General features: G+C 44.8%; 1 protein-coding gene across 1 annotated transcript; it reads right to left on the bottom strand.

Annotated features, from left to right (window-relative positions):
- Window positions 1–3,756: 3,756 nt before the first annotated feature.
- LSM2 (LSM2 homolog, U6 small nuclear RNA and mRNA degradation associated) lies at window positions 3,757–9,979 on the bottom strand. The gene is made up of 5 exons (XM_029585078.1): window positions 9,750–9,979; window positions 7,139–7,206; window positions 6,724–6,754; window positions 5,999–6,058; window positions 3,757–5,537 (listed from the first exon to the last, which is right to left on the bottom strand). Exons 1-5 carry the CDS (start codon window positions 9,750–9,752, stop codon window positions 5,412–5,414), a joined length of 288 nt encoding a protein of 95 aa, XP_029440938.1. The 5' UTR covers window positions 9,753–9,979; the 3' UTR covers window positions 3,757–5,411.
- Window positions 9,980–12,021: the final 2,042 nt, after the last annotated feature.

Below are 12,021 nucleotides of genomic sequence, written 5' to 3'. Positions count from 1 at the left end.
CAGTCCAGACATGGGGGATGTACTCAAGCTCCCCTAAACCAGGCAGGAATTTGAAAGACCAATTCGCACCTCATCTCCATTTCCTAGCTTGTAGACAGATGGATTCAGGACCAGTGGGATGTACCAAAGTTACTCCCAAACTAAGTGGTAGGTTCCCCATGGTAAAGTCAACACCACATGTGCAAAGGCTGTGTCTTTCCGGGCCTGTACAACCAGACGATAAAAAACTTGGAAAAAGTACACAAGGAGGACCATGTTACAGCTTGGCAAATATCGAAAGGAGACAATCTAACCTCCGCCCAAGACTCTGCCTGAGCCCTAGTAGAATAAGCCCGAACCTGCACAGGCAATGGCTTTTCAGCATCAACATACGCGGCCGTGACTACCTCCTTAATCCAGCGAACTATTGTAGTCTGTGAAGCTGGCGTGTCCTGCTTACTCCCACCATGGAGAACCAAACAGGCAATCTGTCTTTCGAAAAGGTTCAGAAACCACCAGATTCCACATGACAAGTCTTGACATCCACAGAGCGCAAGAGGTGATACTCCTCCGCATCCCTGACCTTATCTAGGGATGGTAAAGAGATGGCCTGATTCAAATGAAAGTCCAAGACTACCTTGGGCAAGAAGGATGGAACAGTATGCAGCTGTACCACCCCCAGAGTCACCCGAAGGAACGGCTCCCAGCAAGACAAGGCCGGCAGCTCAGAAATTCAACACGCTGAACATATAGCCACTAGGACCACAGTCTTCAAGCTCAACAACCACAAGGAAAAGCTATGCAGCGGTCTGAACGTAGGGCCCGCCAAAAAAAAAAAAAAATCACAAAGTTGAAACTCCACAAAAGAACAGATAACCTCAAGAGGTCTAAGATGCTTCACTCCCTTCAAAACACAAATCACATCAAGGTGAGACGACAATGAACCACCATGCATCTGGCCTCTGAAACAGGCAAGAGTCGCAACCTGCACCTTCAAGGAATTAAGGGCCAATCCTTTATTCAACCCATCCTGCAAAAGGTCCAGAATAAGTGAGATCTGAACTGAACACCACACTCCTCCCACCAGACCTCAAGAACTCTCCAAAGTCACATATAAGCCAAAGAAATGGAGAACTTGCAAGCTCGGAGTAAGGTGGCAATCTCAGCAGAAGAACAATCACGCTTCAACAGGCAAGCCCTTTCAAGGGCCAAACTGTAAGACAGAACAGAGTCAGATCCTTGTAAGAACTGGTCCTTGCTGTAACAGATCCATGTGCAGCTGAAGACGAAGGGGAGCCTCCACCAGGAGTTGTCGCAAATCCACATAGCACTGATGCCTGGGCCAGTCTGGCGCCACCAGGGTACCAATCCCCTATGGCCTTCGATCTTGCGAATTATCCTGCCCAGCAAAGGCCACTGAGGAAAGTCATAAAGCAATCTATCTTCCGGCCAGACTTGGACGAGAGCGTCTATTCCCAGAGACCACTGATCTTTCCTGCAACAGTAGAATCGAGGTACCTTTGCATTGCAAGACATCACGAGCAGGTCTAGGAACGGAAGGCTCTAGCGATCCAATCAGCTGAAATGCCTCGGCTGACAACACCACTCTCCGGGGTCCAGACTCTCCCTGCTTAGAAAGTCCGCTCCAACGTTGTCTTATCTGCAATGTGAGAGGCAGAGATCATATGCAGATGACCTTCTGCCAATACCATAAGCTAGTTATTTCCTGCGACACTGGCTGGCTCTTGGTTCCTCCCTGGCGATTGATGTAGGCCACAATCACCACGTTACCAGACGTCATGCAAACTGTTGGATCCTGCATCCTGTGGCTGAACTGCAAGAATGCCAGCTGTACTGCTTGGGCTTCCAGGCAATTGATGTTCCAGTGGGACTCTTTGGCACTCCAACACCCTTGGGCCATCAACTCCACACAGTGAGTCCCCCAACTGTGTAGACTCATCTGTTGTGAGTACCAAACCAGGTCAGAGAGGACAAGGGAACTCCCTTCCTCAGATGATCCTCCTGCAACCATCCCTGGAGGCGGGAGATTTCCATCAGCAAGTGGAGCCAAACCACATATTCCTGAGACTGCGGGTTCCAACAAGACAGAGTGTTGAAGAAAAAACATATGTGCCCTCACCTACGGCACCACTTCCAGGGTCGCTGCCATCCAACTGAACTCCTGCAATAATGAGATCACCTTTTGTCACCAGGTGGCTTCTTGAGACTTGGCTCAAATCATCCCTTCTCTTCCCAAGACCACTGCTACGACCACTATAACCCTGGAAAATGTACAGGAAGCAGTGGATAGACTGGAACTGATAATGGCACCCCAACACCACAAAGCGTAGAAAATGTTGGTGCTCCAAATCAGATGATAATATGAAGGTAAGCCTGACAGATGCAGGGAGGTCAGAAATTCCTCCAACTGCACCACTATCACAGAGTGTTAGGTTTCCATGCCAAAATGAGTCACCTGCAAATGATAGTTGACCCTCTTGAGATCCAAGATGGGGTGAAAGGAGCCTGCCTTCTTGGACACAACAAAATAAATGGAATAGTGTCCCATTATTTCTTGAGATGTGGGCACCGTAACCACAGCCCTCAGCCTGAGGAGCCTTTGAAGCATGAACTCCACTGCCTGCTTCTTCTGCAGGGAGTGGCAAGAGGACACCATGAACATGTCACGAGGAATACTGCAACATTCCAGCGCATATCCTTCTCATATCATCTCCAGGACAGACCGGTCTGATGCGATTTCGACCCCTTCTGGGGAGAGAGGGAGAGACACAGCCTCATCTGTTGCATACGCCTGGATCCTGCAGCACAACCTCTCATGATAAAGAGGTTCTGCGCCTGTCTCTTATCCTCTGGCAAACGAGGAACTGTAGATTTGCTCCACTTACCGGCCAGGTTCTCCAACTCATTGTCAAACTAGAGCGAGCTGTGAAAAGGCAATACGGGGAGATTAGCCTTGGAGGTCGTATTGGCCGACCAATTTCTCAACCATAACTGGCACCTGGCTGCCACAAATCGAAGACACTTCTCTGGACAAGGTGCGGACCAAGGCACAGCCCGCATCAGCCAAAAAGGCAGCAGCTGGTACCATAACAGAGCTAGGATTTACACCAGAGTCCTCAACCTCTTGGGAGAGAAGTAAACAAGAGCAAGCCACCAAAGAACATGAAGCGATGCAAGGTCACTGCCCCAGCTTCAAATGCCTGCTCAAGGATAGTCTCAATCTTGCTAATGAGCATTCTTCAAGGCCTTCCCCCCTTTTTCAGGGGAATAGTGGTCTGCTTGGAGACTGCACACACAAGTGCATCAACATTCAGAAATCAGAAGCGCTCACTCATCACTGAATCCAGAGGGTACAGGCAAAAACTGGGTGCACAACTGGATGAACAGCGAGACGCTTAATACATCTATGATACATTTTTAAGCATTATACCCATTCAGTAGTTCAGTGTAAGAGCCAAAACATGGTGCCTGAAGGCCTGTCATAACGTAAAAAAATATGGGGGCTGACTACTTAGAAAGCAGAGCCGATCCACAAAACCAGAGAGCATATAGAGGAAAAGAAGGGGGTGGGGGTGGAAGGTGCCTGACAGTTTTTGTTGAGAAGTAGGGTCAAGGAGAGGAGGTTGGACAGAAGATGGTACTGCTGCAGTGTCATTACACACCATGTGGCTTGGTACACTGGTGCCATTTTCTGGCTGTGTTAGTCCAACCTCAGATTTCAACCAAAGTCCCCAGCCAAAAACCAGGAAAAACAAGATCAGCAAACGCTTCCATTTATTTCCAAATGTATACAGTAATACAAATAAAATGTTAGGGAGGTGCCCTATCTCCAAAGGAGGAAAAAAATAAAAATAAAATAAGTCTGACTTTTTATCTGGAGCCTCCAGAATAAATCATCCTATAAAACCAAAAAGGTGATGCTTCTTGGTACCTGCATCTTACTTGGGGCAGAATACAAAACAATGCTTCTTTATACTAAACCCAGACTTAATCCTAGCATTTGTCCGCTGGCTCCAGAGTTGGGCATTTCATCTCTCCTGTGGTAGGCAGACATCTCCCACCTGCCAAAGAAATAAGATGCCCAATTCCGGCAGCCTTACCCTTCAGAGCAGAGGCCTGGGCAGCAGCTCAACTCAAAAGGCTTACGATCTACAACAGTGCTCCCCAGCCCGATCCTGTCAGGTTCCCAGGATTGCCACAATGAATATGCATGCGAGAGATCTGCATGCAATGGAGATCCAGTGTATGCAACGCTCTCTCATGCATACCCGCTGCAGGTATCCTGAAAACCTGACGGGTTAGGTGTGCCTCCAGGAGAGGGCGGGGAAACACTGAGTTAGAATCTTGTAGCAACTTCCACAATATATTTACCAGAACAAGGCTAACCACCTGTACTAGAAAAAGCCTCATATCCAAAATATGAGCCTCAAGAACAGCAGATGTACTGTCAAGAACAGCACAGGGCCTGCTTTTTACACAAAAAAAATTCTGAAAAAATGAAAATTGTCCAACAGAATGGACATGACCTGTCTTGCATACAGGCCTGTTTGGGGTTCCTGCAGGCATAAGCCCCACATTTTACAGACAGGTCCTCCACATGCCTTGGAGCAATGCTTTATCTAATTGTTTTAAGGCTGCCTATTACAAGTCTCAATAATGTATCAAGGAAGCACAGTAAGGGACCACAGGCGTGCATCTCAAAATAAATATGAACGTTAAGTCATTTCAAAACATAGCTAGCACTTTTTTTCCAGATCAAGGCCAAAGGAAATCAAGCAGGGCTCTTAAAATGGGAATTTGAAAGTCTCCTTGTGAGAATCTAGCTCTCAGTCCCACTTATTGCTACTATGCCAGCTGTACCCTTGGCATTTCTTTAACTTTTTTTTTTTTTGTTTCTTTACCCAGTTGTAAGCAAGAGTGTCTGTTTTAGGGACTACTACAGCTTGCATACAGTCACAGACAGAATGGCTTCACAGATATCAAATACTTGAAGTATTTGTCCATCCCAAGAGGGCACCCTGTACAGACTACTTCATCCACTGTGCTACGTTTCTCTGCACTTGTACCATTGGTTCAGGAGAACAGAACAGATTTGGTCTTGGGTTTGCCTCCCACTTTACTGGTGCAATTTTTATTCCCCCAACCACACTTTTGTTATCAGGGTAATTAAACATGCTATTCTAATAAATAATCTGGTTTATATTTGTTGTTACTTCCTTAAAAATCAACGACTAATCAAGACTCACTGTCCTACTACATGCTGGGAATGATAGTTCTAAGGAAAATTAAACTACAAGTGTGCACCAGGCGGGGGATAAAACTAAGACCAGATCACCAGTGCCCCTACTCGCTTCCTCTCCCCCTCCAGTCTGATTCTGTCCTCTTTCTGGGAAGTCTATGTTGGAGACACATCACTGCTTCTGCTGCATAGCTTCTTTGCGTGCTGCATCCTGCAGGAGCTGGGTGTCTACCTCGTCCGCCGGCAGCTGCACATAACGTACCACTGAGCCTCTGATGAAGCAATTCTTCACCGACAGCTAAAGAAAATGGGACAAGAGGCAAGGAAAAAAATAGGAGTGAGGACAATCGAGAGACGATCAGAGACTCCAGGTTAAATTTAGGATTTACATAGCATAATTCAGACAGAAGCCCAATGTGCCTTACAACTCAGATATGCAACTATCTCTAGGGTACAGGACCCAGGAGACTATTTGACATCCAGGCTGCATGACAAATGGGTGAAAGTAAGTGTTTCTTTCCCCTTCTCCCAACTACAGCCTAGTAAAGAGATACGGGGGAAAAAGGGGGCACACCCTGATCACAGAGAGTCACTAAGAGCCTGGATTAGAACAGAGGTACAAGGAGGTAATGTGATTCAGTCCAAGGTCACACAAGGTGACCATGCCAGGATTAAAAATAAAGGGACAAAAAAAAAAAGAAAGAAGAGGAGGAGTCACAAACAAGCATAGCCTGGCATTAGAACTCAATCAGGATTTACCATGTGTGGATACTTCTCGGGATCTGTTACACTGATATCCGTCAGTTTGATATTCAAGTACTGCCAGTGAAAAAAAGAAAATGAATGTATTAGTGCAACAAGCTTCAGTCTGGCGCTAGTTAATCCCATCATTAGGCAACTACCTTGTCAGCACACTGGACTAGTAAACGGGAATCTACGTTCGGAGTTCTTGTGGGAATGCAGTTACATGGTCATTGGATTATTTTTTTTCCTTCTGCTTCCGGTTAAATTTATAGAAACTGCAGGTGGATGTATTGTTTAAACGTCACCGCACCATCCTGCTGCTGAAACATGCGTTTTTGTTTTTATTATTTTGCTAATAGGATGAAAATGTCTATTCTTTGAATTTAAAAAAAAAAAAGTAATTTAAAAGAAACCAAGAAACTGTGCTGGCAAATGCCAATACATTGCTGAGAGGGAGAGCCACAATGGTTTGTGATCACATACAGTATGGAAAAAAAAGTGTTTCCAGCAAGAATTAGGAGACTGATACTGGACTCCTTGCCCTACCCTATAAAGCTGCACCCAGCCTGTGTACCATTGTCAGGTGGTGAATGCAGGGAAGACTTACAACCAATTATCGCCAATGTCTAGGGCGACTCAGCTATTTCTGATGGCCCTTAAGTGGGACCACAGCCGGAATCGCACTTCATATTTGGGCTGACCACAGTAAGAAGGGGAGGAATAGTCATGCACTGCCTTACCTGGTCAACTGAATGCAGAGTGCCACAAATACTGTAAGAGACAAATAGAAAAAAGCAATATAACTTCAACAACAAGAACAAAGGAGAGCACACATGGCTGTGACTTAATCCAAGTGCTCAAACAGGTGATGCTGCAGATCTCTTTTTTAATGTATATATGATTTAACATTTTGCAGTACAAGTTTGAAATGCAGAAGCGTGGGAGGGTTGTCTCAGGACTGAGACAGCAGCGAGTACTGATGGATAGGAGGTAGGTACACTGGCAGAGGTGTGTGTGTGTGTGTGTGTGTGTGGGGGAGGGGGGGCAAGGGATGTCTTAACTCTAGAATAGGAGGGGGTGCTGCAAGGCAGGATTCTGCAATCAACTTTAAACTGAGATGTACAGTTTGTGCTAAAGCAGATTCTAAGCACGCACCTCAAGTCATTCTTCAGCTCCACCACCACATCTTTCCCCACCAACGATTTGAAGAAAGAGTAGAACAGCTGCAGATGGAGGAGACAGAACAAAGAGCCAAAATGTAATGCCAGGCTTCCTTCAAGAGTCCCTTTCGTCACTCATTCCTGTAGGAAGCTTCCATTTGGCTTGACAGGAGCAGACCTCTAGCCTTAGCTCAATTATTTGGTTGTTCTGTCCCTCCCCAAAATATAGCAGTGGGAGTCTTGTTTATTGCATGTTAATTTATAAAAAAAAAAAAAGTTTCACTACCAGACCTGGGTCTTTGACATTACACCAGGAATGAAATCAGGCAGACGAGCTGGGCCTTACATGCAATCATTCTACATTCCTATATCAGCTGTGAAAATATACAAGTTAGTCAGATGCTAGGGTGTCTCAAATCATGTATGACAAGATTCCTACATGATCACTTCCAAGAGTTACCACAAAGGACCTAATTAAAACTAGAACATTTTTACAGGGTGCCGTAATGGACAATCCAGAGACATGTGCATTCTATGGGAGGATCTATACCTATTTGCTGGTCTAAGGTCTTTATGAAAGAGTTGGTCCAGTGCAGTGATTCCCAGCCCTCACCAATCAGGTTTTCAGAACTACCACAATGAATATGTATGAGAGGTTTGCATATCCTGGGTCAACAATGTATGCATATTCATCATGGCCACCCGGAAAACCCAAATTGTTAGGTATGGCTCCAGGAAAGAGTTAGGAAACAATGGTCCAGAGAGAGCTGTTTCAGACCATTTACTGACAGCTGTTGCTTGAATGAAGCAAGCATCATTGTGCCAACACGGTATTTCTTTGCATTTACAATTTCTTATATTCTGCCTGTCATAAGCTCCAGCTATTGTAAGTAGATAACAGTATAACAAAAGTTTTATATTACATTGGAGATATTACTCTGGAGATAAGACTGCAGAAAAACTTCAAACTTTTCAGAGTAAGCCTTAAAACCTGGCTCTTTAAACAGGCTTTTTACAAAGAGAATGAAGCGAGCAAATAAGATAATAACCAGGCACCGAATATGAAGTTTTTAATTTCCTTTTCTTTCCCAACCTTTAAATACACTTAAGATTATTTTATTTATATATGAACTGCAATAGTAACTTCAACCTAACAAAATCAATACTTAAACAGTTTTACATTGAGAGAATCCTGTTACCAAGTATAATGGTATGTTCATAATGTTTTAGCTATCCTAACTAATTTCTATTACTATATGTGCCTTTATGTAAACCATTGTGATGGTTAGTTACTGAATGATGGTATAGAAAACTTTTTAAATAAACATTAAAACAGTACAATAAAAACAGCAATGTTACATCCACAACAATACGGGACACCCATTCTATATCATCTGGTTGGTGTACTGAGTGACATTGACTTGTTTATACAACATCTGAGAAATTGTTTTTGTATATTTGAAGCAAATGGACTTTGCAATCAGAATTGGTAAATAATGAAAAATCAACAATCAAAATTGGTAAAGATTATACCCTGTGCCATCATGCTTTAAACAAGCACATTCAGCATTTTTATAGGATACCAATTTATCATATTATATTAAAGTTCCTTTGATGGCTATCTGAAAAATTAGGTAATTAGGTTTTTAAAAGTTATTCTACATTTGTCACTCATTTTCATGATTTGAGCAGAGAGTTGGCAGTTGCTTCTATATTTTGCAATTCAAAGAACTACCTTTACTAGAAGATACTGTTCCCATCATCTCAATCCAGCTCACTCACTAGTTTGACTTCATGCACATCATTTAGGCTATAATCTCATTGGGGTAGGGACGTTGTCACACTATGACCCATTCCATCAAACACTACGTCCACTGGCAGTATAACGTTCCTCTCACACCCTTAGTAAACCTAGCAAGGTATCAACTAACATGCATACCAAAGACCATGATTCAAGTTTTCCCAAGTCTCCCAACAAAAGGATAAGGGAAACATAAGCAGTGGTTGTGCACGTGCTCCCAGGAGCCAATGATCTGCCCCACCACACTGGTTTCTAACCATGGGGTATGAAGTCCGTGGTATTTCACTTTTAGGAAAAAATGCTCAGGCATGGCTCTTGGGCCACACCTTCCCTTACAGTCCCCCAGCAGACAGTCTAACTGAACTGTCAAGTATAAGCTATAGTTATATACACTGCTTGATTCAAGTGATTGCAAATGAACTTAAACAATGCACTGGAACTCTTGAGTTAAAAACACCTTGAGGCCACTCGTGCAAAAAAAAAAAAAAGGCACATCAAGCGTCAATAAATAAATATTAGACAAAATAAAACCGAGGTGGGAGGGCTCCTAACACACCGTCCCCTACTAGGGCCCCAAAGCTTAAGGGCTCTCTCCGTTCAGAACTTGAAGGGATGACCCTCTCCCACGTATCTTCCTCGAGGCCAGCAGCCACCGGAATACCCCATCCTACGACCGAAAGCTCATCTCCCTCCCACAGCCCACGCGCGGCCCAACCACCAGCTCCGCACTGCGCCTGCGCAACGCCCGTCGGCGCGGATCACGACAACCGGCGCGCGCGCTCCTCGAATTCAAAGCCTCCTTTACCATCCTCGCTCCACGCTCCTCCTGCCCAGCCGCTCCGCCGCCCGTTTCCTAGCCGGCCCCGGGGACTTTTAAATCCACCTCGTCCTTGCTGTGGCTCTTGCGAGAGCTGCTTCCAGTCTTCTTTCGCTGCCGCGCGGGAAGCAGCTATGACTACAGCTCTATTTCCGCCCTCTCCTCCTCCACCTCCGTGATTGAAGCGGAGCGCCGCTTAAGCTCTCGCGAGATTTAGCTAAGGTGGAAATCGTGTACATGACGTATTAAACTCCCGTTGATAGGGCACGAGCCCGGTTCGGCATTGGACAGATTCCTATTTTAATAAGGGGCGGGGTTCCCATTTCCCGGAAGCGGCGTGCGTTATTTATTTAAACGCACAGTACTTCCTAGCGTTATTAAAACAGCAGCTGCATTGTTTATTGGCTCACTTGTGGCATCCCTTGATCTTATTCCTAGGGTTCTTTACGTGTTCTTTGGTCTGATTGATTTGTTCTTCATATTTTTATCTCGCTTATGCATCTAGCGCTAATATATTTTGCTTTTTTTTTATTTGTGCTTTTGAAATTAAGAAATAAATGTACATTTTATTATGAACTGAACAATAACTTAGCCTTTGGCTAAGTTATTGTTTACTGTAAACCGAGGTGATGTAGACCTATACGTACCGCGGTATATAAAAATCTCCAAATAAATAAATAAATAAATAAAATAAATAAATAAATAAAATGAGCCAAAATCTCTTAATACCACAGTAAATATAAACAAATAAGAGATTAAACAGCTATTTCCTTAACACATTGTAACCCCAACCTGGTGTGCAATCCTAGCATGGGTGAGACCATAAACTTATTTGTACTCTTTGGGGAAGGAATGCAGGCTAGTTATACTACTTTCCTTCCTTCCCAGGGTGTAGGTTCAATAGGCTTGGGGATAAAATGTAGTGAGGGGTGACTACCGTAATTCTCCCTTACTTCCTTTGGTGAGGCAGTAATTAAGGTAAGTGTTTGCTGGGGTGCCAAATAAAGACTGGAGTCACTGCCTTAGTGTCCAAAAATAATTCTTTACTCTTGACAGTTAGGGCAATGGCACAACTCTTGATCCACAGCAGCACAGTATAGTTTCCATTTCTCCCTCAATCTGTGCAGGAATGTCTAGTGCCAGACTGGGGAAAATCCTTCCCTCCAGGGCATGGAAAAATAGGGTCCCCAGGTGGTCAGGGCATCCTTTGTATGGGCAGAACCACCTTCTCCAAATGGCAAGGATATAAAGTCACTGTCTCTGCACAGAGAGATAAATCATTCTCTCTCCCTAGGGTCTGAAGAATCACTGGATGGATGTCCTTTTGAATGATAGGCTTTGCTTTTACTCACTGTTAGATGATTCAAACCTTCTTTGTTCTTATGCAATGCTTGTTCTTTTATTTGAATCCCTGATGGGAGGGATCCCCTGGAGCAGGACTTTCTGGGCTCCAGTCAAGAAGGAAGAGCAGTCAAAACTCCCCCCTGGATGGTAAACGTAATCTTCTTAAAAACTGAAGATAACACTGGGCTCTCCTTACAGCAGGTCACTCACACCCCGACCTCCCTGAGGATAAAGGGGGGCAGGTCTTCCCTAAGCTGCACAGTCCCAGGCCTAAGGTTCCCCAATCCCTGAGCCCAGGTGGTGGACAGGCTCCAGTAAGGCCCCTACTACTTAAAAGTCCAAAAAATGCACTCAGAAAATCTCTCACCAGACAGGTTGTGTACTGGCTGGGCAGAAACCCTCCTGACCCTGGCCAGGACCACCAATAAGGGCTTGCTTGGCTAAACTGGCTGGGCCTGGAAAACAACAAAAACTAAACTCCTCTCTACCTCTGTACTTCGTACTAACCAACATGGACTGCCTCCTGAGCTGTACCTGTATATATTCTTACGAGTGGGATGACCATTCCAGAGGAAGCAAAAGGAATGCTGGCAGACTAAGGTTGAAAACTTGCAATTTGGCTGGCTCTGTCTGTGTGTGGGGGGTGGGGACAGCCAGGAGCCAGGAAGAGAGGAATGCATCTGGCAGCCCTGCAATCAGCTCTCCTGAAGAGCTAATTATGAGAGGGAGAGAAAGAAGTCTGCGCTCTGAGGAAATAGAGAGACAGGCAGCTGTTCTTCATAGCTGAGCTACATGTAAAATCCCAACAAGGGGCAGAGGAACCAGGAGCTGAGGGACTGAGAGATTTCCTTTTCAGAGATATCCAGGCCCAGGAGCATATGGTTGGATCAGTCTCCTAAGAGAATGAGTTAAGTAA

The sequence above is a fragment of the Rhinatrema bivittatum genome, chromosome 19 (assembly GCF_901001135.1).
Source record: "Rhinatrema bivittatum chromosome 19, aRhiBiv1.1, whole genome shotgun sequence".
In the NCBI taxonomy this organism is placed as follows: Eukaryota; Metazoa; Chordata; class Amphibia; order Gymnophiona; family Rhinatrematidae; genus Rhinatrema; species Rhinatrema bivittatum.
The sequence above is the reverse complement of the archived record's forward strand: the minus strand, read 5'-3'. Positions and strand labels throughout refer to the sequence as shown.